The sequence below is a fragment of the Hippocampus guttulatus genome, chromosome 2 (assembly GCF_054856545.1).
Source record: "Hippocampus guttulatus isolate MCC_2025c chromosome 2, RoL_Hgut_1.0, whole genome shotgun sequence".
Classification (NCBI taxonomy): domain Eukaryota; kingdom Metazoa; phylum Chordata; class Actinopteri; order Syngnathiformes; family Syngnathidae; genus Hippocampus; species Hippocampus guttulatus.
In genome coordinates this window covers 8,703,697-8,730,834 of record NC_141262.1, presented here as the reverse complement: position 1 = coordinate 8,730,834, position 27,138 = coordinate 8,703,697, and the positions used below count along the sequence as shown (strand labels likewise).

Sequence of the window (27,138 nt, the reverse complement as noted above, 5' to 3'; positions counted from 1 at the left end):
ACTACTCCGCTGATTCTCCACATTTTGACGCGCTGACTGACATAACTGACATTTGCTGCCAACATTTTCAGCGGTGGATAAAATCAAGAATGAATAGACAGTTTTTACAGCAACAAGTATTACGCAACACTGATACATTGCAAAATACCACAGGCAAGGAAACTTTAATAAATATTAGACATTAAGTTCTTTTTGATATGTACAGATATTGTACAGAACAATTTGTCGGTGCTTCCAGTTTGAAATACAAGAATCACTTAACTTTGAAAGCGGAAATCCGACAATTTGACCCTTGAAAAAAAGGAATGAAAATGTTCGATTACCTCTATTATTTGTACATCGAATAACGAATCAGGAACAACACTTTTAGCACCGCTGACCACAAAATATCATAAATGACTGACCAAAATATATATAATAAAATGAAAAAAAAAACCATGCCAAAAACACATTTTACTCCTCATGACTGAAATGGGAGATGGAAATTTGACTTTTTAATATTTGTACAAACTGATCAAAAGTGCTGTGAATCAACCAATGGCCAACTGCCTATTTCTTAAAATGTGTCAGTCAGCAAGTCATTCTGCACAAATTTCGCGAACTAACCTCACACCAAGTTTCTCCATCCCCAAATTCCTGAGTTCCCGAGCGAAAGAGCTGCAGTGTTAGCACAGATTAGCAAGAGCCAACAGTGTAGCCAGCATTAGCTTCAGACAAACGGCAGATCGAATGCATTTGGGTTTCGCGACATCATGCGTCATACAACTAAACTATCGTATTTTCCGCACTGTAAGGCGCACTTAAAAGCATTCCATTTTCTCAAAAGTCGACAGTGTGCCTTATAATCCGATTTTATATATATATACTGTATATATATGTATAATATATACAGGTGTATATATATATATATATATATATATATATGTATTTATGTATATATGTATGTCCATATACATATATACTGTATATATATATATAAACTGTATTGTATTGAATTCACTTTAGCTTAGCTCAATCTAGTGGATGGCTAACGCAACCGCAACCCCTATTGTATCTTTTATTCTATGCGCCTTATAATGCGGTTTGAGTATACAGGTATATATATACTGTATATCTATCTATCTATCTATATATATATATATATATATATATATATATATATATATGAAAATAGTTTTAAAATAGGCGCCTTATACGCCAAAGCGCCTTATAGTATGGGAAATACGCAAATTGAAAGTGGTGTTTGGCAATTTGGTGCCAAAATGCTGCCTGCATGAGTGATTACGCAAAATGCATTGGGCACTCGACGTGCTCATGGGGGTATGCTTAAAGTAGCCTGGAGTGACCTCTGGAGGATTTTTGTCCTGAATCAGGGTGTTTTGGGAGGTGGCGATTCTCTCTCATGCAAATGAACAATACTGCTCTAGGCCGACGTATAGTGAGCAGAGACTGCGCATGTATTTACAAGCATTTCAAAAATATGTTTTCCATACCATGGCCACTTAAATTGTTTTCCAGCAATAGTTTAATCATGTGGAAGTACAAAGCACCATGTGTTATATATGCCAGTTGTCCATATCTTCCTGAGAGATGAGAAACCTTTATGCATGCAAGTCTGGAAAAGGCAATATGAACTCAGGTAGTTTTAAAACGAATGAACTGAAATGTGAGCTTATGTTTGCGCAGCATTTTCAAAATACCTGTATGTATACGCAGCTCATAAAGGTTAGGGCGGCTATTCGGGTTTCTGGTGCAATTTTAAGATGAATTCATCTGATTTGTTATGCTCATTATAATCACTCAAATTCGACTTAGTGTGCTGCGTATTACATGTGCAACTGTAGTTTAACTGGACACTCTAAATTGTCCCTCGGTGTGACTCTGAGCACAAATTATGTTTGTGTGCCCCTGCGATTTGGCTGGCAGACAGCTGGAATAGGTTCCAACACGCCCGTGACCCTTGTGAGAACAATCCGATCAGATAATGGATGGATGTCCAACTGTTCAGAGTTTAAGTACTTTTTTGGTCCAACTTTCTGTTCTGAGAAGATCTGTGTGAGAACCATGAAAACTTCCATGCACACCCACTTCTACACCTTTCTGTGACTCTTTCACTCTCTGTAGCTCTGTTGCAGCCTGCTAACAACACTCTAAGCAGTGGTCACTTCCCTCTGCAATCATGCAGTTTGAAGCCTCACAACGGTACTGTTGATCAGGTATTAGTCTGTGAAAAATGATGCTTTAAATCCAAATTCGAATACAGTAACACCAGAAACTTTATCGGTTCATTTCGGGGTCAAACACGGGATGTGAAGTTTGCCATTCAGTTCCTTTTTACAGAACAAGATGTGCATAAAGGAATGAAGCCTTGAACAGTTGGACATGTCCATTCAAAAGTTTAGAGCGGGTCTCTTAAGTCAACCTGGAAAGGTTCATCCAGAAATTTCACCCGAAAGAGAAGTATCCCTCACATTATGTGAGCAGCGTATATGTACAGTAGTTTCATTGTAGTTGTACTCGAAGAGGAGACACGGTTAATGTGCCGCAGTAGCTGTTCTTAGTCTTACCATTAGGTATGATCCAGTCCTGGTTTGTATCATCAAATATACTGTATATTCGAGGTGGTACTTTGTTGCTCCTGGTACCAACATCAGTTCTTATCAACAGTTATCAAACACGATTGTGGATGATTCGAAGGAGTAACAAGTTTGCTTTTATAAAGTGCTAGTTACACTAGATATGTATTTCTGCTACAGTTTCTGAATTTAGCTTTTTTTAAATCTTTGCAAAGAAACTGTTTGTCGATTCACAATAGCTCTGTCTCAATAGCGATCAGACAATTGTGGTTTGAAGGCCCGATAAAGGCGATTGTGGCAGCTCAGTCTGGAAAGGTGTTCATCTCTATAAGAGAACTGACGTGGTCTATTGCCCTGCGTGAGCTCTCTTCATCCTGAGGAGAAGATTTCGCTTCTCTTCCAGAAGCTCCTGAATGCGTTTGTTCCTGGTCTTTTCCCGGAAGTTGACACGACGCTTTGGGATCAGGTTGTTCTGAGAGATGCCGTTGTCCGCATCGGTAATCCTGTTGTATAAGACATCGACGGAGTTGTTCTCATTGTTCTCTTTTAGTCCTTGCTGGGGTGGGAAAGTCGTGCCAGGAAGGGAGGTGGCAGGGTCTGGGGTTGCCGCGGTGGCAGGGTTATTCACAGGGATGTACTCGGAAAGGTCGAGCCAGGGCGAGGAAGCCAGATCGGTCACATACTCACTGTTGATGGTTGTTACCATCATAGTCAAGTCATCACCGTAGGGCACCGTCAGGGCATCGGGGCTCTGAACAGCTCCACTGCTGGCAACAACATCCCCGCTGCTGCTTATTGTGACATCTGTGGATGGCACGTTCCCGCTGGGCATCGAGGCATCTTCAAAATTGCTCCGAGTTGTGGTTCCCAAATGAGAGTTGTCGTCTGGCAACAACTGAGGTTTACCTATTGTTGTTGAGTTTTTTGCGATGTATTTGATGTTGACGCTTGAGTCAGGCAGAGGCAGGCTTGCTGCTGTACTATAGATGCTGGTTGTAGAGGGAAAGGTGGATGAAGCATACTCTCTTGTTGACTCTGGGCTTGTGACTGGAGTGGCCAATGTTGTGGAGTAGGAAGCTGTTGTTGCAGGTATCGTTTGCGCTGTCATGTTATTTTGATGAACACTCTTCTTTTTCGGGCTCGTTATCGTTTTGGTTTGATGAGTAGCTTTCAAATCTGAATTAGAAGACTTTTTGGGAGTTGGCTTGTGTTTTTTCTCTGGAGGCTTCCTAACTGGAGGAGACTTTTTTGGGGTTGTCTTAACAATCTTTTTGGATGGTGTGTGAGCTGGAATAGTCTTTTCCGATGTTGTGATAGCTGGTTCAATCATTTGGGGAGTTGTGTTGGTAGGTTTAATCTTTTTGGGAGTTATTTTGGCAGTGATTGTCTTTTTGGGAGTTGCTTTGACTGGAGTTGTCTTCTTAGGGGTCGTGTTGATTGTTGTGGGCTTTTTGGGAGCTGTTTTGATGGCTGTACTCTTTTGGGGAGTCGTTTTGGCGGCTGTAGTCTTTTTGGCAGCAGGTTTAACTGGGGGAGTCTTTTTGACAGCTGTCTTGACTGGTGTATTCTTTTTGGGAGTTGTCTTGACAGCGGTAGTCTTTTTGGAAATTGATTTGACTGGTGTAGTCTTTTTGGGAGGTGTGCTTCCTTTGGTAGTCGGCTTTGGAGTTGTATTTGCAGTAGTCGTGTTTTTGGGAGCAATATTAAAATCTTTAGTTTTTTTGTTGGGTTGTGTCATCTTTTTCAGTGTCGTGCTTGTCTTTGTTTTAGGATTGACCTTTGGTGCAGCCACCTTTTTGGCAGTCTCCTTTGGCAAATTCACTTTTGGTGCTTTTGTCTTTGGCTCTTTTTCCTTTTTAGGCTTGGATATCAGTGGTCTTTTCGTACTGTTTGCGCTTAAATGGATGGTTGGAGTGAATTTTGTGGGAGAGCCCGTGGCAGACATAACGGTTGGGTTATTTGTAGTGTTCTGTGGTTTTGGATTTAGGCTCTTTTCAGTTGTAGGTACAGGCAGGGGTTCTGCTGTAACCCCAGGAAAGTCTGTAACAACTGATGTGGTTATTTCCGATAAACTGAGAGGACTTATGGGAGATGTGGAAGCTGCTTTTGGGTACCTTTCTGTTGTACCAAGTGAACTTAGGGTGGAATGAAGGATCGGAGTCACGAATGTAGGAGGATGAGTCATGGTCCAGGCGTTAGTGGTGGCATCTGGAACGACAGTGACTGCAACTTCAGGGGAGTGGGTGGTGGAGGTGAAGAGAGAAGTGAGGCTCATGGGTGGATGAGCTGTGACAGGGGATTGGGTGGAGGGGATGGGGGTTGATGTAGAGTTCGTTTCGGACACTGTGACTGTAAAATTGCTGCAGGTCTTGCAGCATAGACGCATTATGTCTGGTAGAGAGCAGTAGCGGTTCATCATCTGCATACGGCAGAACACAGAGCGGTCTCCATTACAACGGCGACCTGTGGGGGAAAAAAAATTGGATATTTTATTGCAAGGATGCAATTTGTATACGTTGTGGAACACGAAAGAAAGTTGCCGTACAGCAAGCATTAAATAGCAAATGCATTTGTGTCGACCAGACATGCACAATTGTGTGTAAGAAGGAGAGTGTGGTTTCACACTGTGCAAAGAACAGGTGTAAAGCCGGGCCATTCGCAGAAGATGCAGGGAGGAAGGAGAGGAATACCTAAAAATGAAGAACACCGATTCCAGTCGTCCACAGCAATTGAAGTTGCACATCCAGTGGTTTGAAATTAAACCTGTCTGCCTGTCTGTTTGATTGTTGTCCTCGTAAACACCAGATGCCCAAGTGCTTTACTTTCTAACTTCTTAATAGCATGCCAGTAAAAATGTGACTATATGCAGATGTTTGATATGTCCATGTCAACATTCCTGATGAGAGAAAGGGGACACTTTTCAAAACATTTTTATTGATACAACTTTGCTGTTTGAGAATGACAGGAACTTAAACAATGAGATGTACGCCCCCTGCCCCGCTCAATATATAGATAGATTCTTTTCTTAAGAAAAATAATTCAACTGTATCGAAAGTTACAAGTTCACAGTCACTTTGGTAAAACACTTCAATACTTGGAAATCAACCGATCTGGTTATCGACCGAGGGAAAACAAAAAGTAGTACATAAATCATATTTGCTGTCAAAATGAAATCCGTGATTTCCACGATGATGTAAAAACTGGAATGGCACATTAAGTGTCATATGAAACATTTACAAAACATTAATACAATTTCCCTGATAAATCAAAGTGCATATAGACGCAGTGCACATAGTCCATCTGAATGTTTTCTTCAACGTTAACCAAACGTTAGCCAGCCCCACGCGACAGGCCAGTGAAGCCACAAAACAGTTACCCATAGTATATAATATTATAGAAGATAACAGTCATGAACATTATTAAATACAGTCAACACCAATGTTATATACAGTATCGCACTGCTAGATCTGGCTTGGTCTCTTAAAGTCCAATCCCAGCAGAAGGAAACCTTGGATAGCTGGCTACATCGTCACAACAGAAATATGTGATCACAATACAATGAAGCGTAAAGTCTGAAGTGTTTTGTGTCTTTCTTCTTTTTTTTTTTCCCTCCCATGGTGTAGCATGTGTCAATACCCTAGGCCCTTTGTAAACCCTTCCCTGTAGTCAGACTTTGGGTCCAACATCTCCTTGGTAGGTTTGACGGTTGGCGGGTGTGAGTTTAAGTTGGTTTGAAGCTGCCTCTATTCCAAGTGAAACTTTGAATGAATAAAGCCATCTCTTTCACAGATAAATGCCATTACATTCAATCCAAGATAAGGCATTGTTCATGTGGTTAGTGTTCATCCCAAAAAGGAAAAAAATGATACCACCAGACACTCGTAAAATCAAAGTTTATGAGGTATTTCTGTAGCTGATCAAAGTGTATAGAAGCCCAAATGAAGATGCCACCCCCCACCCCACACACACACACTCAGACTCACTTCCCTCATGAGTATCACAACTCAATATTTCCTCCTTTAATTCAGCAGACATGCGCCCATTCACACAAATAAACACACACACGCACATGCACAAACACACACTTTGGCAGTCCCTCACGCATTTCACACAAAACAAGCAAAGGATGCCAATGCAGATGACAAAAAGTATGGGAGCCGTAAAGCAAACAAGTGAGGTGAAAATAAACTTCTGATTAAGAGAGAAATGGAGAGGCAACTAACTGACTCAGTCCTGCATAATATAGGTCTACCCCTACCCAAAACATCTTACCTTTAGTAAAGATTCTTCTGTAATCATGTAAAATCAAGAATAATAAAAAAAAGAATACACTTAACAGTCGGGATCTGAGCAATCAATAGCAGTCCAAAGGTTTGAGGCAAATAAGCTACAGCTTATTCATGGTAAAACATTATTCATATTATTGTTATTCATAGAGATTTAGATTTATATGTATACATATTTTTGGTGAATATAAATATATCTATATATGTATTTGTTTAAAGTCTGCAAGCACAAATAAGCTGCATTTATTGAACTTTAGTATAACAGTCAAAGAGAGGATGGCTGATGATGAGGTGAAATGGGAAGCAACCACAAGTGGTCAGACTACCCTGTTTTGTTGTTGTTTGTTTTTATACAGCCTTTGCTTTAAGGCTATTCACCTCATAGTTCCCTATCCCCCAAATCAATAAGTTCTGTCACTTCCTGTCCTTGTGCTGGGTTCCTGTTAATCTGAGAATGGAACGTGCAATGAGACGCCATTCTCATCCCCAAATGGAACCAGGATGTGAGATGAGCACTTGAGCAAAGATGTCCTCATTGTGACAAGATCACATTCACAATAAAGCTTTCGTATACTGTATATATTTTTTAAAAACTTGTTTTTTTTTAATAGATATTTATATACCTTTTCTGTGTATGTTCACATCTGTTTCGTCTCACAATGACAGTGCGCTATAAAAAGAAACGAGCACAACTGTATCCCCGAAGTAGTAACCCATGACAACACGCAGATAGCTCGCGCAAAACACGGCTGCCAAATGCAGGCGGAGGTCCCTGCACGCTCTCTTTGACACGCTCGGGAGGTGCCCACAAAAAATCTGTTGGCCTTACCAGTTGGAGCTCCTTCTCATATCATTTTTTTTTTTTTTTGTAAATCTTTCGAGTTTTCGACTGGCCAGCGCTTACAACAACAATGCTCCACACAGGAGATAGAGATAGCAAGAGAGACAGAGCAAGAGAGAACCAGCTTGCACACACAGGAGCTAGAGACCCCCAGTCAGAGCCGTCTCAGACAGGTTGAGAGAAAGGGAGAGAGACAACACCGGCCCCCTCCCTCCCCTAAAAGAGAAGCAAAAGCTTTGCCGCTCGCTCTTGGATGCGGGCACAGGCACAGGACGTAGGGGAGGGGTGCTTCAGGGGGCCGGCTGGGGGCGGCCCTGCTGGGACAGGAGGACAGAGATGGGTAGAGCCCAGTAGAAAACAGACATGCAGCTGCGGCTGCCGCTGTGGAGGCCAGGCTGGGAACTATAGAGGGAGGTTTTACGTGAGGAGCTCTTGTGGTAGTTGGAGCTGGGGCGGGACAGCCATTGGATCAGGATGTTGCCGTTCTTGTTGAGATCTGACGAGCCCTCTGCCATAGAAAGGAGAAGTTAGAAGGAATAAATATCCCGTGGGTCATGTTCGTCAACCAAATCCTAGTTAAACCGAAATAACAATTCACCAGGACATCAAAAGCCAGAGTTTTCTCAGATGACACCGATAGTAACAACAGTGGTGTGCTAGTTACTTCCGTCATATAACGATATTGGTGATATTTGGATGCAAAAATTGTAAAAATGTTAAACCAAAAACCCTAACCTTGGCCATGGTCGCTTTAGCCGAAAGGCTAGCATACTACCAATAAACTGAAAAGGAGACGATCCCGTCATTGAATGATTCTTCTGGGGACTGATGCGGTTTGAGTCATTATCTGTTTGGCTATGATAAACGGTCTATTGTTGGTCGATAAAACTAAATCAACTTTATTGATGGAGATTTTCTTGCTACTCACTCGGACATGGATCCGTCCGACACATTCTGATGGTGTCGGGCTTACTGTCCAGACATAGGCCGATGGTGTTGTCCCTGGTGTGGCACACAGCCTGCCTCTGCTGAGTCCCGTTACCACAGGTCACTGAGCACTACAGGCACAAATTGAGAATATCTGTGAAATCAAGTGTCCTTGAGCAAGATACCGAACCCCCAGTCGCTCCTGATGCTGCATCATCAGTGGGTGCTCGATAAAACGATGTTAAAAGCGCTACACAAATGAATGGCCATTTGTAATTTCAATATGCAATATTGTACATTAAAAGATGACTACATTGCTGATTCAGGTTTACCTGGGACCATGGTCCGACCCTCCACTGGGTTGGACAGGCGTGCCGGTTGCAAGACCTGCGTGATTCCGGACGGTCGTCGTTGCAATATTTATTATGGATAGCCCTGGTGGTGTTGTCGTCCGACGGTTGGACACAGCTAACTAAGCGGACTTGCATCCCGGTCTTTCCACACGGCTTGCTGCAGTTCTGCCATTCCCCTGCCACCCAACTAGGGGAGGAACATGAGTTTCAAGGTCATGTAGATGGAAAGTACTGTAGTAGAAGTAGACGGTCACAAAGAAAAAGGCAACTAAATGTTGAAAAATACAATTTTAAAATGTCTGTAATACTGTTGTGGTAGAGGTTTTCTCAATTCTAACTGTAGACGAAGGACTGGGAAATAAAATCGGCATTTACTTAGCTTCTTGCAATTTTAAAAACATAATAATCGAAGAAAAATCATTAACGTGCCAAACGACAGTGTGTGTGTGTGCGCGCGCCAACATGCGCACAGCAGGAGTAGGTGGCATTTATTCTGAATTATGTTTTTCCATTATTAATATAGTATTCCTATTTTACATTGTTACTTGTTACTCATTTATTTTCTGGTAGTTCTTTCAAGTTATATTTAAATTTGAGTTTTGAAGGATCTCTCTCTCTCTCTGTATATATATATATATATATATTAGAGCTTTCAGTTTAGCGCGTTTTTATTGGCATTAATTTTAACGGGATAAATTTTTTTCTCGTGAGATTAACGCGGTAGAGTCACAGCGGATGTTACGTTGCTCTATTAATAAACCAGAAACAAAACAACAAGCGCGCTGCACATGTCCATGCACGTTTGTTCTGCCAGCCACGGCAGCACTAGACACCGAAAAATGATACTTGGAAAGTTTACTTTGAAAAAGTTGCCAGATTCTTCCACTGACAAGACCGAAGTTACCTGGATGTTTTGCAGTCGTAAACTGAGCTATCATCATAGCATGTCGAGTCTGAAATACCACTGAATGGCCAAGCACACAGCTGACGTAAGTACTGCGCCCCCTCGTCTCAGACAGACAGCTTTGGATAATTTCAAAGCGAAGAAAATGGATAACACGACCAAGAACAAATTTGCTGAAGCCATCGCTAAATGTATGGCTACTGCATGCAAGCCTGTCAACATTGTCCACAGCTCGACTCAAGCTGAAACTGACGCGAGTGTTGTTTGGAACTATTTTGTGTGGAAGGTTAAAGTGTTCCGTGGCCATATAAATACAGCGGGTGGAGCTTCTCTGTGTTCGCCTGACAGCGAGGGTGCGTTGACGCACCTCGAGAGTTCAGCGGTGCAGTGGTAGCGACCTAGCGAACACACTGAAAATAAAACGTCTCCAGTGTTGTCATCTAACCAAGTGTAGTCATCCAAAATGATGTCTACACAAAACCGTAGAGAAACGTCCGAGCAAGAAGGACCAACAGAATCAACATAGCCTGACTGCTGTGTTCAAAGCAAATTTGAGAAAAACGAAGTATGCAACCATGGCTTAAATCCACTATAGGCTGAGTACTAGTTTACCTTAGATGTGCACTTTATAATGTTATATTGCTCTGTTTTGATTCCATAAAATGAGCTGTTAAAGCAGCTGTTGTGTGACAAAATATTTTTTTCACTGTTGTTGATGGACAGTAATATTGTGTGAGAGATTATGTGTGAATAACTGCTCCAAGTGAAAAATGTTCATGTAAAATTGAAAATCGAAATAGTTATTTCAGAAAATATTTGCATTTTGCACATAGAAAACTGATTCATGATTCCATGTTGATGAGAGCATTAAAATGGGGGGAAAATAGGACAAAAAATATAAAAGGAAATTCAGAAACAATAAAAAATGCATGAGTATTCACAATTAATTTTTTGTTCATTTGAGTTAATTATTGTGTTTAATAATTGCGTTTTTAATTAGATTAAATATTTTAATCGTTTGACAGCTCTAATATATATAAATATATATATACAGTATATATATACACACACAGTATATTTAAAGATATATAGGAAAGCACATTGCATGATGTAGCGCAGTATTATGCATACATGGGTGGAGGGCAGGGCTTCTGGTTGCAGTCTTGAATGTCTCCTCGAGGTTTCATGTTGGATTTGTTACAAAAGCTTTTGTGGACCATCTTACTGTCCACTTTTCTTCTGCAGCCATATCGCAGGTATCGTTTCCCTACACACACACACACACACACACACAGACACACACACACACACACACACACACACACACACACACACACACACACACACACACACACACACACACACACACACACAGAAATACGAAAAGCCTGAATATGCTTAACTTGACACGTTTGGAAAGAGCAGTACTGTGCTGGTAGTAGCATTTTGCCTTTGTACCTCCACCACATGGCTTGGAGCAGTAAGACCATCTCTTCGGGGCCCACTCATAGGCACTGTCCTCCACCAGGATGTTGTTTTGGATGGCAGAATCACTGTTCATGTTCATCATGTACTTATAGGAGAAATTTACATCCTCATCACCGTGTGTTTTCACCTAGGGAGACAGACTTTTAGCTTGACAGTCCAACGTTGAAAAAATAATTCAGGTCAATGAAGAAACAGTTGTTAAATCATACCATGATCAGAATTCCATGTCTGAGAGGGCCTGTAGTCTGAAGCGTCTCCTTGTCTTTGTCATTTTCATATTCCCACTCCACCCCCTTTTCTATGACCGATTTTAGTTGGGGGTATTGATTTTCCCCATTTATGAAAAACTGTCCTGAAGCCACATTTCTCACAGCTGAAAAAACAAAACAAAACAAAGAAGAACAATTATAATCGTCGTGTTCACTGAAATGCATGCTCACAGAGAGGTATATCGTCAATACCAAAAGTGTGCAAGGTAGATTTCAGCTCTTGGATCAGCAAGTGTCGCGCCCCTCTGGGAATTTCAAGAACTTTGAGGAAACCTGAAATGCATTTCAAGGCAGTTCATGACTACAATATCATTCAATCTCAATTGAAACAAGCAGCCTGAGCTACTAAAGCAAAGCGAGACATTTTACTTGAAACAATTTCTTTGGAGTAGGCTCGTGGCAAATATCCAGTAAATTTGCAGAAAGTTTCAGGTAAATTTCCATGGGAAGCTGAGCTGGGAAATGTTGCAAATATTCCAAATCAGAAACTTTCAGTGGGAATTACCGGGGATTTAATGTCGATTTATTGGAAATATGTCACGATAAATCTGAAATATAATTTTTTTTTGTCATAAACAAACATCCATGCAAAATACATCTCTCCTTGCCCATATGTGGGGGCATTACGTTTCCTTTCCTTGCGCCTTTTTTTAAAACTTAAGCAGTGGCGCAAAACTTGCAACATAAAGGGGGAGGGGGGACCGGGGAGGGGGGGGGGGACCAAGGGAATGAGGCTATTTACATGGAAAAAAGTCAAGGTACCACTATACTTACGTGAAATCTGGTATCTTTAGTCATGACTCTGCTTAACCCTGGAGAACCCACGGTGTCAAATTTGGTCCCAAAAATTCTGCTACTCAAATGCTACTTAAATCCCAAAGGGTCAAATTTGGCCCTAATCCTAAACTAGGATTAAAGCATTAAATATTTGAAAAAACATATTTTGGTGTTCAGTGAACATATAGCAGTCATTTAATGTAAAATTCATCATTTTCCGAAGAAGAAAAGTGTTCTTCTTGGGTTCTCCAGGGTTATAAATATGATCCCAACTATGTCCTATTAAGAGCCAACCCTCAATTTTTTTTTACATTTATTTAAAACTTTGAACACTGCCCACAGAGGAGTCATCTCCAACTGCTCAAGCTCCAAAAGTAAGACGTCATGCAACTGTCTGAGAACATTGTCAGTGTCACTATTAGTCCTCTAGAGGGCGACGTTTAGCTGAATATGCTTTGGCCAGTTCAGAGGAACGAATCCAAAACATGACAGTGTGAGAGAGTTGCTCTGATGAAATTCGACTTGGCCCTGAGTCTCTACCTTGCTTCTTGACAGTGCGGGTGATTGTGTCCTTGAAGGTTTTGCAGCTCGAGCTGTCCCCTCCACAAACGCCACACTTGTCGTCCTGCTTCGAGGAGCCCACGACACCGTCGCAGCCCACTTTCTGCTCAGGAGAACACCCGCTAGTTGAGCACAACTTTTCACGTGAGCACTCTTTCTCCTAATATCACTCACCTCACATTCCCCCCGCACACACACACTGTGGGGGTCCTTATATGAGCAACGCGTGCCGTCCAGGACCATTCGCTGCATGAAGACCACATCCTGCGTCTCCTTGGACTGGCAGTGCAGGTGGCAGCGTTTGTTTGCTGCGGGAGGAAAGATGGAAAACGCATTTACATTACAAGCAAATTCTCATCCTGAACGAGCTTTACACCAGCCATTGTTGTTACGTTTCATTGATGCCTGTGTGTGACTCATACTGTACATCACTACTTCCAAAGACGAAACCTGGCAGCTCTAAGATGAGCATGACTCCTTCGTTGTGTTTACTACACGGAATGGAGAGACCTTTGGCAGCAAGAGTGTGTCAGAAGCAACTGTACAATTGTTGCGCACTAGTGCTTGGAGGAAACAGAATGAAGTCATGTTGAGTTATGAAAGCCCTCATTAAATCAAACACATTTAATTGTAGTGATTATATGCTTATTGAGAGTCTATGCCGACTTATTTATGTACTCATAGCAATACTATAATTCATCATAAAAAAAAAAAGGGGGCAGGCTCCAGAAAAATGTTCATGTGTTCTAATATGAATATAGATGCATTTTATTGTATACCTGTGCCATGAAGAACGGTTCTGACGTATGTATTTCAAAATAAAAGATCATGAGCTCCCTTCCAATGACACCACTGTAACCCAAAGTTGTACATATGTTGGAATGTTTTTTTTTGTTCGTATTTTTTAACAAACAAAAGCAAAAATAAATCATTTGTATTACAATAAACATAAACATAAATGTGTTAGGCTTACACGAAAACAAAGGCCAGTGAAGCATTAATTAAAATGAAAGACAGCTCTTCTACTTCAATTCAGGTCAACTTCCAAAGCATTTTGACTTTTCAGTGTTCTCTACGACAATGTCACAAAATTCTTTACTAAACTAATGTGACACAAGCATAAGTCTATCATTCATAAATCAGATTAGAACAATTGTGCAAACAAAACTGTGACTTTATCACTCCAACTTTTCATGTTTCACATGTTGGACATGTAAACATGTAGCCTGCACTTCTTAAGCACTGAACTTATCTCGACACTGTCAGAATAAAGTAAGAAAATAAAGTTCACAGTCGCTCTGTTGGTCTCGGGAAAATTGAGTCAAACGTTTCCTCATAAAATCCAAGTTCACATCATTCCTCTCCACACGCTATCTGTTTCTCGAGAGATGACAAGGCGTGAATGGAATTCAGCTGAGATGCAGAAGTAATTTGAGAAGCTGAGAGCCTTGGAAAAAAAATATATAGATGGCATTCAGACAAAGAGAGAATAACTAAAAGACATACAGTAATGAAGGTCGAACAACTAGTCAGCAAAAACGGACAGTGCTTTGATATAGTGACAGTTCAGCACTTGTCTGCAGTGCTGCCCTTTGGGTGGATGACATCAATAATAGCTGCCGGGAGGACCGTGACTCCTCCAATTGAAAACCTTATTAAAAATATATAATAAAGGGAGTCATTTGCTGTGGATGCATGTTATGTGGGAGTTTGGGTTAAATTATGTTCCTCTGCAGCAAGTGATAGTAGCTACATGAAAGCAGAAACAGGTGCAGGAGAAAGGGGTCGGCCAAGGTCGAATGACATCAGGGAATGTGGTGGGGAGAGAGCGAGAGAGAGAGAGAAATGTTTTTAAAGAGCTTTCCAAAGACACGCTGTTTTTTATAGGAGGGTGTAGTCATACCTCAGAGCTTTACTCAATCATGGCCAGATGTGGATGACCATATCGGAACATAACATTTATGTAACCATCCAACGACCACATTCAAAAATTACGTGTTAAATCCTCTTTTTTGGGGATTTTGTTTAACAGAGTATCATCACTTAGCCCCTCTCTTCACCACATGACTTCAACCTCCTTCCAAGGATGTGTCTGAATATTCACCGTCTGGGTGTTCATAGGGCAGCCACTGCTTGTTGCTGGGTTGTTCCAAACGAGGGTCCCAAGCGTGACATTGCTCCTCTCGCGTGTCACTGTAGATGTCCTCGCACTCGTTGGTGTTGCACATCTGGAACTGGTATGTCGCCCCCACGCAAGTGCGGCCTCCGTTGACTGGTCTGGTGGAAGATCACACGATCCCAGAATGTTTTCATTCATGATTTGCAGCTATATTTGGTTTTCTGTTTATGAAACTCTTCTGATCCGTTTTAAGGAATATCATTTGTCTTGGGATGTGAAATGTTACTGTTGTCAGTGTTGTACGTTTTCTCCTGAAAAGATCTATCAGGGATATCTTGTTATGCAAAACCTCTAAATTCAGACTTTAGCGAACTTAGGATCTAAAATCAAAAGCGTGGTTTGCATTTTCTTTAGCTTTTTTTTTTTCAACAGAACACTTAAGATGTGATTGAGAAATAAACTGGTGGGGACGTATTTGAGGATGTTTGTCACCCGCGACCACTATGTGATGACGTAAACGCGTATTGGTTCCAGCAGTACCTAAAGAACACCACTAGGTGACAATGTCGCTTTTAAACACCTTCCGTTCCCTCCCACTTCTGCGTCTGTTTTCATTCAAAACATCTGGACCAGTGGTTGTTAACCTGGGTTCGATCTAACCCTAGGGGTTCGGTGAATCGGTTTCAGGGGTTCAACGGAGCCTCTGCCATTAAGGTTAAGACACACCCAACTCAACATCTCAATTAGTTATGACATGCCCGCTTGGCCATCAGTGGCTGGTTCATTTTGTGCGCGCGCGCACACACACACACACACACACACACACACACACACACACACACACACACACACACACACACACACACACATGCTTATGTCTTGATTTTTTTTGGGTTTTTTTCTGTTTTTAATAAATGCGTTTTTTTATGTCTTGAAAAAAAATCATTACCGGTATTTTTATTTTTCAGTAATGAAGGGTTCGGTGAATGTGCATATGAACTGGTTGGGTTTGGTACCCCTAAAAAGGTTAAGAACCACTGCTCTGGACTCTGTTTTTGACTCTGTACAGACTTCGATTGATTACTGGCGACAGGTAGTCCGCGCCCACTGCACTTATTTTCAGCTGGTGGTGAGGACAGTTATATCCGTACGAGGAGATATGCTCAACTTCATTTACAAAGCCTAGAAAGGCGACATCCCACGGTTCATTATCACTTTCTTAAAGTGGCCTTATAATAACCAGTCAACCTGTTGAAGTGGCTCTGAACTAAGACTGAACTTTCAGTTCTTCTGCTGCACATTCTTGTAATACTCGCGGCTCTGTTATTGCTCTCTTTCTGTCCTGTCCAGTCTGCGTGATGTATAACGTAGTATACATAAGTATATAACTTGACTTCTTCTTTGCAAATTCAATCATCTTGACAGATTTAAATAACATTTAAAATGGAAAAAAAGATACAAATGACCAGTGCGTAGTGTGCAGCACTGTATGTCTTTTTATGCCATGTATAAATCCAGAGGGCACGAAAAATAGGGCCTTGGTGTTTAAATAATGCTATTGCAAACTGCTTGTAAGTAAATGTTTTGAAATGCTTTGAAATGTGTTTATGGAGCCACCAACTTTGGAAAATCCAAGTGATTGAGATTCCATTATTCCCCTTTTCCTAATTGCTTTGAAATCAATGCAAAATCAAAGCTTGTATAATCAAGCTTGGATTTTCCACAAGGGTGTCATCACAAGAGGGTTCAAGTTCAATACCTTGGATTGTCACAGTCGCGTGTGCGAAACTGAACTCCGCCACCACATGAGCGAGAGCACTGTCCAAATTCACTCCATGAACCCCAGTTTCCATTTTGCTTCATGATGTCGGCTGTCAGCCAGACGCAGTGACCTTTGAAACAATGCTGCCAGACCACAAATGCGCTCAGTGATGGGCTCGTTCTTCATCAGAACACACTGGAGATGGCAGGCCGATGGCAAATGCGGTTTCGAGAAACTTTCTCATTACCTTGCCATTTCCACACATAGTGCCATCGATGGGCGGTCCTTTCTTGGTCTTGCAGAAGAAGGGATTGTCTGGGTGGCTGCACCACAGCTGCTTGCATGGGTCAAAGGTGCGATACTGCAAAGGAGAAAGAGATACTTCTCTTAAGAATGAAATGGCAACAATTGGCACTGAGTATTTGGACTGCAATGATGCTTAACACTGAAAATAGATCTTAAAAAGAGAAGCATGGAGATTAATCACCATCACCATCACAACAACAACAACAGCAGTAACCCTGCACTGTCACTGCACTGCCCATTACGCCCCACTGAGAAACATACAGCCAATCATGCAAACTAAGCCAAGGATCGAAAGTGACGGGACTCTTTGAATGAAACAGTCTGTGGTTGAAGTCGCAAGGCCGGTCAGAGGGCAACAGATTCAAGAGCCCCCAAAAAGAGATGAGATCTCAGCGGCTAGAGATTAAATTCCCCTCATTGTCAGCTGACCAGTGTTTGGGGGCCCATGCCTGCCTACCTCCTCTCCAGGAATAACAATACTCAGCATGACCCAAGTCAGAGGGTGAATCACAATTAATGACCAGACTATGGTAGGTTGCATCTGTGACATCAGACTGGAGGATCCTAAAAGCTGAAGAGGAACATGGAAAAAGTGCCTCTGTTCTGGCTCAGTCCTGTTCCCACTTAATGGGAAAGACGTCTTTCAGACCTTTTCCACTCGCTTATCGAGCATGCCAGTAAAAGGAGGTTCTTCCCGCCAGTACTGCAATGAGTTTAAAGTCGTCTTTTTTTCTCTCTCTCTGTGGTTTACCTCATAAACCATAAAAATTGCAGGGTTTGTTGTTATTTGACAGGCATTTTAGAATCCTGCAGGCCGAAGTCCCAAAAATAACAATGGGTGGACCGGAGACAAAGTACAATTGCAACAAATTGAAAGAACAGAGCAACATCACAAACTTCACAACATCACAAACAAAATGAAATAAATCAAAACACGGAGAGGCAAATGTCGTCAGGAAGGTGGGGTTACCTTACCTGCGTTCCTGAAAGGCCTGCCTTTTGTAGCTGAAGGTTTGACAAGAGAATAGAGTGTAATCTAGCAAAGTGTGCAAAAGCTCCTGAACAAAAACCCTTTGTCAATCAAGCAAGTGTCCCAGAAGAGCGAGCAGTGTGTTGTTCGAAGCTTGCAGCAGTCTGAAGCTTATTTAACATGTCGGATTGACCAAAAAAACAAAAAAACAACCAAAAAACCCCCATTGAGATGGCTTCATGTAAAACCACCATGCTGACAAACTAATTATTGGAATATGAATTACATATTATAATTTGGATTTACAAAAGAAAAAAAACGAGTTTGGAAAAGCTGTCAAAACCGATTTACCTGCTTTTAAGCAAGATATCAATCCCACCAGTGGCCGGGAGAGGAAAGAAGAAGACATCAGAAGAACGTGAATTGGTGTGTACTGCATATGTGACCCTCACCCTATTACAATGTACAGTGAACCCTCATTTATCGCTAGGGATACATTCCACGCCCACCCATACTCCATGAAAATCCGTGATCTGAAGAGACCTACTAAGATGTTTCTTTGAAATAAACATGTTAAAATACACCATTTAAAGATGTTGTAAACATTTGAACAGACAAAGAAATTGCAGCATTGAAAGAAAATACAGTACGCTTTGTGTCTGGCATCTTTAACTCATTTCATGTCAAAACGTAAAATTACGTTTGCAAACCCCCTATCATTCATTCATTCATTCATTCATCGTCCGAACCGCTTGATCCTCACTAGGGTCGCGGGGGGTGCTGGAGCCTATCCCAGCCATCTCCGGGCAGTAGGCGGGGGACACCTTGAATCGGTTGCCAGTCAATCGCAGGGTACACAGAGACGAACAACCATCCATGCTCACACTCACACCTAGGGACAATTTAGAGTGTTCAATCAGCCTGCCATGCATGTTTTTGGAATGTGGGAGGAAACCGGAGCACCCGGAGAAAACCCACGCAGGCCCGGGGAGAACATGCAAACTCCACACAGGGAGGCCGCAGCTGGAATCGAACCCGGTACCTGTGCACTGTGAAGCCAACGTGCTAACCACTGGACTACCGGGCCGCCCACCCCCTATCATTTAGTGTCAAAATGTTTAAAAAAAAAAAATAAAATAAATAATAATGAAAAAAATAAAGGGCTTTGCAGCTCCTCAGTAAGTATCAAGGCTTTGTGAATGATTTTAGTATGATAATTACCACTTGATAGGAGTGGCTTTGATCAGATCTCGGTCCACCCATGGTGAGAGTGTGTGCGTGTGTGTGTATGTGTGTGTGTGTGTGTGTGATCCCACGTGGTGCGAAAGCAGTGTGGTGGTGAGAACAAGGATAAAGTTCAACATTCATGAAAAGTTCATACAACGGTCATGCATAGTTCATTTATCAGTGCAGTGTTTGTCTTGCTATAAACGGTTGTTTTGCAATCAACGTGCCTTTTTTTGTGTTCTTTATGTTGTTATTTAGTAGGAAAAGCATTGTTTAGACATTTGAGTGATCACAAATGCAATTTAAAAAATAGCATTAAAGTTCTGCTTGAAACCTATCATTTCACAAAAAGCTCTTTTTTTCAGAATTTTTCTTGGAAACAAGTATTTTCAAGAAACTTGTTAATGTTTACTGAAGAATGATAAAAGGTAGAAATTTACTTTTTTTCCTGATGAAAGTACAGGGTTCAAGCTTTTTTTTCGGCCTTTTTTTTGTTTTCTGTAGGCCTTCAAAAATTAGTCAAATGTTAATCATTTGAGAAAAGCGGCTGGCATTAAATGAGTTAAGCGGTGGGGCCTGGTGAGGTGAGGTGATGTTAGCGAGCCACATGTTGAGTATACTATAAAACCACGTGACCTTTGAACCATGATATAGCGCGGGAACACGGGACATGAGATGTCAGTATTCACCCTCAAAACTGCTCTCATGGTACAAGGAACATTGTAAAGTGACAGACAGATAAGAGTTCAGGATAAGTGTCTATCGCCGTGTTAGTTGACATAAAGGGGGGGGGGGGAATATCTTACCGCAGTACACATGGTGTAGCCCGCACCAAAGTCGAAGCGGCACTGTTCATTCATGGAGTAGTGTAAACCAGGAAGCTGTGGCAGCGATGGCCAGTTGTGGTCAAAAGGGTCGTCACGGAGACAGTCATAGGAGCTGGGAAAGACAATCGGATGAGACGTCTTATTGTTCTGGAAGTGCTGGGTGAAACTTTATCGTGCTGGGGCCGAGCGCTGCAGACTTCAGTTAAATAGTGGTCTATATCCTGGACTGCTAGCCAGTCAATCCAGAGGCAGGCGTGCTGACAACTCGGCTACCGAGGAGTCCGCTGTTTTAATATGCAAATATAAGTCCCTCTAAATTGAAGATTTTTTTAAATATTTGACATGCCACAAAGAAGAGTGTTGTTAGCAACCCTGCGTAGGTATATAAAATGGCTTCAAAATCATGAAAAATCAAGTTGTTTCATGAATGCTGTGAGTGTGTCTCCTGATTGACAGGAAGCACGCTCATTTTAACTGTCAATTAAATACCAATACTAGGACCTGGAAAAGTGGATGTTAATTTGTCTTGCATCTTTCTAATACCAACACCTAATGACATGTTTGCGCCGCGAAAACAGTTCCACTTAACGCCTCTGGTGGCTGGAATATGACCTCCTGGGTCGTCGTTGGGCTATTACACGCCGTGACAACGGGACACTCTAAAGCCACCACCCGAATCCAAAGCCCCAGTCCACAAATTGGCTGCCATGGTTGGATTAAAAAAAAGAAATTGCCACCTCCTAGTTGTGCTGTACAGGGGGCTGCTATAAGAATATTTTTATGATGATAACTATTATAATTCGCTCAATGCATTGACTTCTGCAATGATTCAGAGCGACTGTCCCATGCTGTCAAGTTCATGAATGAAATACCGAAGGAGCACCGAATCTGTCTTCCTGCACCTCGATCAAATGAACCAAAATCAAGTTACGCGACCTGCACTACCATTTAGACCTGATTTTGGGGAAAGTTTTGTCTTCACTTCCTTACAAAATTGGCAGTTGTGTGAAGGTAGTGTAATAGGAAATGCCCTAGCGACACAAATTCACAAACATGCAAAATTAGACTTGTCACTGCATGAAAATGGAGATGCAAACATTTTCACACAGAGCGCAGCCTACTTTCTGTGACTAAATTATGAGGTGCGTCTGAGGTGTGGTGCCATAAAACCCTTTTGTTTGGTGTCGTCTCATGTGTGTGCAAGTCTCACTGGAGGTAGCGTCCCAGCTCTTGCATGCTACACCTGGACCATTGAAAACGGTGAAAGGCAGCTTGAACCAATGGGGCCATGATGCTCCCCATGTGCACCTCATCAGCACAGCGGTTCCCCTGACCGTCGTGCTCCATGCCCAGCCTGCGGCAAAACATTGGAGTTGGGAGGTGGGAATGAGGGGAGGGGGGCAAGAGGAACAGTGGTGAAAGGAAGGGAAACGTGTAGCATGTCCAAGACACGATGTTATGCCAAGGTACTTACACATGTCCGGTCTCATGTGCTACCACAAAGGCAGAAGAGAAACCATCCTCGTGGTTCAAAGTGCAGCTTCTTACTGGATGGCACATGCCCGTCACTGGCGCATAACCTACACAATAGGAATCGAAGAGAAACAATCAATGCTGTATCAAAAATTGCCTCTTAACGAGGCTGCTGTTTGAGAAGCACCGTCGGAGACAGCCATTCTTGCTGATCTAAACTTATTGGTTGAATATCAGTAATTGTCAATTTATTATTATTATTATTATTTTATTTTTTTGCTTGGAAGTGGAGAGTGTATAAACATCAGGCTCAGGACCGGAGGTACCTGTTTCATGGAATGGATGTTACGTGCGAGGATATCACAGGAGATCAATGTAGGGGAGGGGTTGAGACATTTGTGCCGCTTCTTCCCTCGCTGCATCACAATGGAAAATGTCCGTTGTGATAAGGACAAAAATTTCTGGCCTGACGAAAGCAACCAGTGAAAGTTTTAACGCAGTTGGGAAATTCTACTTCCAGCACTGAAGGCGATAATATATATTTAATTGTTTGTGTTCGATTTCTTACACGTACAGAATTCTGTATACATTTTCTTTCTATCTACTCAGTCACTTTGTTGTGTGAATAAAAATGGTTCCAATTTCCTTTGTGATCTAATTGAATTTTTTCATTTTTGGGACTATGATAAACTCGCTGATTAAGCGTTAAAGGAAGACGAACACAAGGTATCCACTCGATCATCCTCCAATGGTTTTTGATATCTGACAGTGAATCACTGTTCATCTCAGAGGATACATTACGGACCACTAGCTGCAGGTGAACATCTGCAATGTATTATTTCAACATACTATTCAGACACATTGCAAACATGTATTTGAATACACACAAAATAATTTGCAATCTTTAAATGAAAACAAAAATATTGACATATTGTGTGTGTCACTGCCTATGTACAGTTCAGTTGTTTTTAACTTATTATACAATACATTGGGATCCAATCTTTTAAGAACTCTTTGGTATTGAACTTTTATGGAGGAACAATTTTTATTTCGCTTATTTTTATTATATTGTACAGGTATACAAAATCATTATATTCAGCACTGTTTTTATTTCCCTGTGTTTCAATGTACTTATAGTCAGTGTTAAAACAATCTCTGTCTTATTTTTAAACAGCACTTTGGCTTACTGGGCTATTGTATTTTAATGTTGGTCATTATGGTCGTACTTGGAGAGCTAAGTACCGTATTGGCCCGGATATAAGACGGTGTTTTTTGCATTGAAATAAGACTCAAAATGTGGGGGTCGTCTTATATTCGGGGGGTCTAGACATTATACCCATTCACGACGCTAGATGGCGCCAGATATCATTGAAGCGAATGCTGAACTTGACTCCCCAGGACAAAGTGAACCCCTGTCATGAAGAATAAAAATAAAAAATAGCGGTAGCATGAAGAAGAAAAATAAAAAATAGCGGTGAGAAAGAAAAGAGAAGAAAATAATAGAAGAGATATCAGAAAATGGAGAAACGTAGCGACAATCTGGAGAAAAGTGGGTCGAAGATCGGCCAGGTTAACCGGCAGCTGAGGAGAAGTTATGATGTCATTTACATTTCAAAAACCAGAAGCAATTCATTTACGAATGTGATTGCACTTTAGTTTACATGTTTAAATGTTCAGATATTAAGATTTGAATGAGGCAAAAGAACATGCTTTTTCTCTCAAATATTGTGTTATAATCATTTGTTTCAGATGTACTGTAATTATTTTCTGTATAAAAATTAATTTGGTGCTCAAAAAGTCTTTTTCAAACTTGAGTCTTGAAAAAGAGGGGGTCGTCTTATAATCAGGGCCGTCTTATATTCGGGCCAATATGGTATTTTTATTATTTTTCTGGTACTTGTGTGTAAAGATTTACAACCACTGTATTTAATGGCGAAAATTACTTGTTTTAAATGATACAGATTAGATCATGTTAACGCCTCGATTCTGTCAAACGATTCAAATGATATCTTTATTTGCAGCCTTGTTGTGTGATTTCCGGAACGAGTGGAGAGATTTAATGTTGCACACAACCACAAACCAATGTGCTTATGTGTCTAAAGCTAACTCCTAAAAGAGTGTGCGGCTATCTTGTGTGTCCTATGCTTCTTCTAATTGTGGAGCTGTTCCTGGCCCTGCTCTGTCTATTGATTTTCTGTTGCAGAAGTGAGCCCAAGGGCAGCTGAAGGGCTTCTGTGTAGCTAGGCCATTGCCTTTAGACGCCTCTCCCCTGGGCCTTCCTGTTAGCTTGCACTCTGATGCACGCAAAACCACCGACCGCCAAACCCACAGTGCACTATGCTGCGTGAGGCAGCGGAAGGAAGAGGCTGGGATACTCTGCTTTGGCTGTACACTACACTACGTTCATCAGACGGCGTTCTGGAAGACTCCTACGTGTCTTTGGTCATTACCCTGCATGCCTGTGGGGCCGAATTCCTGCCGTGTGAGGAAGATGGCGTGGTCGTGATACTCGGCATCCCCAATGTCCTGCTTCTGCTGTAGAAAGGCCCAGCGACACACGTTCTCCAGACTCTGGGAAGGGTTACCCCTCTCAATTAGAGTCATGGACTGCAAAGAGAAAAATAGTCAGTGTGACAGAAAGTTTAATTCGGACAAAAATCTGCTGTTGACTTTGACCCTGTAGGGGGCAGTGTCACTGTATTGCTTTTTCAGGTAGTCATAGAAAATTGTCAGACAAAAGCATCACGCAATCCAAATGACTTTTATAGCAATAGAAAATAGAATAATGCATTAACTACAGAAAAACCCCCCACTTAAAGCGCATTTCTTTTTACCTTCTTCTTGCCTCCTTTGTCCTTTCAACCAACAGATGTCTGATCTAGCTTGGTTTTCAAAAATTTCACACTGTCGTGAAAGTTCAAATGTTTAGTAAGAATACCCCCATATCAGGGATGGCCAAATCTCAAAGCACGCTTAAAAAAAAAATCGACTTTAACTTTATGTAACTTAAAATGGGTTGTTTTAGCTGCCAAAATTAAACTAATTACAAATGCAAACATACGGTGGAAACCCCCCCACCCCCAAAATATTACCAAAAAAAAGTTAGTTAAAAGGTTGTTTTGTTGCTTCTTTGCTCCTACGCCATTTTACCAGAACTCAAACTTAAAACAAAAAATGAAAATATCTTAAAAAAAACTCACGTGTTAGGAAAACAAACAAACAATCAGAGTCAAAAATATGCTGAGGGAATAGAGACCCATAACACCATCTCTGATTACAACTTGTTTATTGGCCAGTGTCATTTCAGGTATTCAAAGTTAATTTGATAAATATCTAACTTTTATTGAAAAGGTCTCTCACACAGGTCTTCATCTAATCGCAAGCCCAGACAACTCCAAGACAATAATTTAGTTCAACATTTAAACTGTTCTGCGGTAATTACAAAAATCTGATATATTCCATGATGCATTATCAATACAGAAAATTGATTCCCATTTCGAGTGTATTGTTCTATTTTCGGCACGAGAGAATTCATCCATTGTAGAGCAAGAAAATCTGTCAGGACAACACACAACACAGATGGATATAAAGTGTTTTCTTTGTATCAATTTTAAAAAATACACTTAAAACAACAGAATTTTAATAGAATGTTTGCTCAATATCCATGATGAAACGGCCACCAGTTGATGCTTTTTGGCTACGTTGCAATTATGTCGCATCAATGATATAATTAAGTTCAGACGTGTTTGAAATCTTATTTTTCATTTGACTGAATAAATATAACCTACTAAATAAAAATCCCAAAATGGTGATTAAATCCGGATGTTTTTTTTCCTTTTCTCCCCAAATACAAGTTTCAATAGCATTCTCTGAGCATACTGTGCTTGTGTGAAGGTGTGTCCGTTTTCAGGGTCACGCAGCCAATCTGCAGCCTGTCTGGGTGCAGCTCGGTTGCCACGGTAATTGGGGATGATGGACAGCCGGCTCTTTGGCTAAAGCTGCAATAGGGGATGACTGATGGAACTTTGTCTGCGTGCGTGCGTGTGTGTGTGTGTTTCGCAGGGCTCCAGTGGCACTGCGCACATGGAGATAGGAGAGGAAAAGATAAGGCTACAGAAGGACAAGTGTATCACAGAGCAGCAATCCTTGCATTATAATGGGCGTTATCATCCTGTGGGGTAATCCCTGCACTTTGAATTTATCACTGCTTTGTTCCTTTGCTCTGCACTTACAGGCCGATGGAGTTACAGTCAAAAAAAAAAAAAAGAAAGGACGCCAGCCCTCTCTGCCCCGTCTCTCGGTTTATGAATGGGAGATTCTGATCATTGATTGTTTACCTTTGCTCGGACTTCCCATGATTCGGTGGTGCTGTCTACTGGGAGGAAGGCTGATTACATAACGGCCAGAGATTCTGTGTGCTTTTGTGCTGAACTGTGAGGGCGTACGACTTGAAAACTCTCCCCCGAGATGCCCCATGCTTTTAGTTCTTCTTTTGCTCAGTCCACTAGAATAACAGGCCCCGGGGCAATGTTGCGTGTGTCGGTGTGCTTGCTTATGCGTGTGAAAGAATTGGCTGTGTTTAATGCAGTTATTCAAAGTGACTGTAGCAATATCCTTGTATCAAGCCAAGTCCTTATTATAAAAGAGAAAGGGCCTCACTGTTTCCAGGAACCGCAGAATTTGCCTCACACATTGGCCTCAAACATTTTGGGACCAGGGACACATTTACGGACATTTTTTTTTTCCAAGGACCACTGACACTCCTTACGCCAATTAGATATAACTGCCATGTGCAAACCAATGGGAATTTAGCTACACTTGGGTGCCTTTTTTTAATATTTTTTTTTTAGCATTTCAACCTCATTATTCATGACTTAACTCAAACACTGCTGGATGTTTTTAAAACAGGGTTCCTCATATTGTCAGCCATTTTAAAGATTTTTGACTGACCCACAGGATACTGAATTGTTTTCTTTGACACTCTGAGTACCAAACTTGCCAGAAGAAATACCACACCATCTTTCACCAAACAAAAATAATAGTTTTGAGCTTTTTTTTCCTGTTCTGTAAGAATCATCAGTAAAGCATCCATTGAGTTCGGCAAAAATATGGTTTTCAAACAAAGAAGCGCAGAAAATAGCTTTTTGTAAAAAGAAGCAAAACCGAAAGTTTGATGCTAAGATTTTTGACTATTACGACACCTGAACCTATAAAATAAGAAAAACATGAGAAAGGGGTTTTCATTGCAAAAAACAAAAAACCCCCCGACAAATATACACCTAAGAAATATGTCCTGGACGACAGCTTGCTGATCCCCGTGTGCAATTGTTTACATAGTGGCAGCAGGCAAAGAATTTACAATGAAGAACAGAGACAAAATTATCAGTCAACATTTCGTCCAAATGAATTCACATCTCACTTTGATGAAAAGGACATGATGAGATGAATGTGCAAGCTGACCTGAGCAAGTAT

At 41.4% G+C, this 27,138-nt stretch overlaps 1 protein-coding gene and 1 long non-coding RNA gene across 3 annotated transcripts in view; one reads left to right on the top strand and one right to left on the bottom strand.

Moving 5' to 3' along the window:
- Positions 1-1,507: 1,507 nt before the first annotated feature.
- Positions 1,508-27,138, bottom strand: part of LOC147208401 (A disintegrin and metalloproteinase with thrombospondin motifs 2-like) — a 129,878-nt gene continuing 104,247 nt past the window's right edge. Inside the window, exons 6-23 of one of the 2 annotated variants that reach the window (XM_086134407.1) lie at positions 24,117-24,273; positions 21,668-21,773; positions 21,404-21,547; positions 20,173-20,305; positions 18,145-18,174; positions 17,111-17,224; positions 16,861-17,006; positions 15,087-15,259; positions 13,157-13,290; positions 12,962-13,085; positions 11,837-11,917; positions 11,585-11,748; positions 11,346-11,502; positions 11,019-11,154; positions 8,963-9,170; positions 8,632-8,761; positions 8,125-8,211; positions 1,508-5,039 (exon numbers count right to left, since the gene is read on the bottom strand). In XM_086134407.1, the coding sequence (XP_085990533.1) occupies positions 2,923-5,039; positions 8,125-8,211; positions 8,632-8,761; positions 8,963-9,170; positions 11,019-11,154; positions 11,346-11,502; positions 11,585-11,748; positions 11,837-11,917; positions 12,962-13,085; positions 13,157-13,290; positions 15,087-15,259; positions 16,861-17,006; positions 17,111-17,224; positions 18,145-18,174; positions 20,173-20,305; positions 21,404-21,547; positions 21,668-21,773; positions 24,117-24,273 (4,341 nt within the window). In that variant the 3' untranslated portion in view covers positions 1,508-2,922. The remainder of the gene's footprint in view (positions 5,040-8,124; positions 8,212-8,631; positions 8,762-8,962; positions 9,171-11,018; positions 11,155-11,345; positions 11,503-11,584; positions 11,749-11,836; positions 11,918-12,961; positions 13,086-13,156; positions 13,291-15,086; positions 15,260-16,860; positions 17,007-17,110; positions 17,225-18,144; positions 18,175-20,172; positions 20,306-21,403; positions 21,548-21,667; positions 21,774-24,116; positions 24,274-27,138) is intronic. The other variant, XM_086134415.1, reaches the window with a different exon arrangement.
- LOC147208403 (uncharacterized) lies at positions 9,760-13,840 on the top strand. Its single transcript, XR_015103421.1, has 2 exons — positions 9,760-9,972; positions 13,000-13,840. It is a non-coding gene; the product is annotated as an uncharacterized LOC147208403 (long non-coding RNA).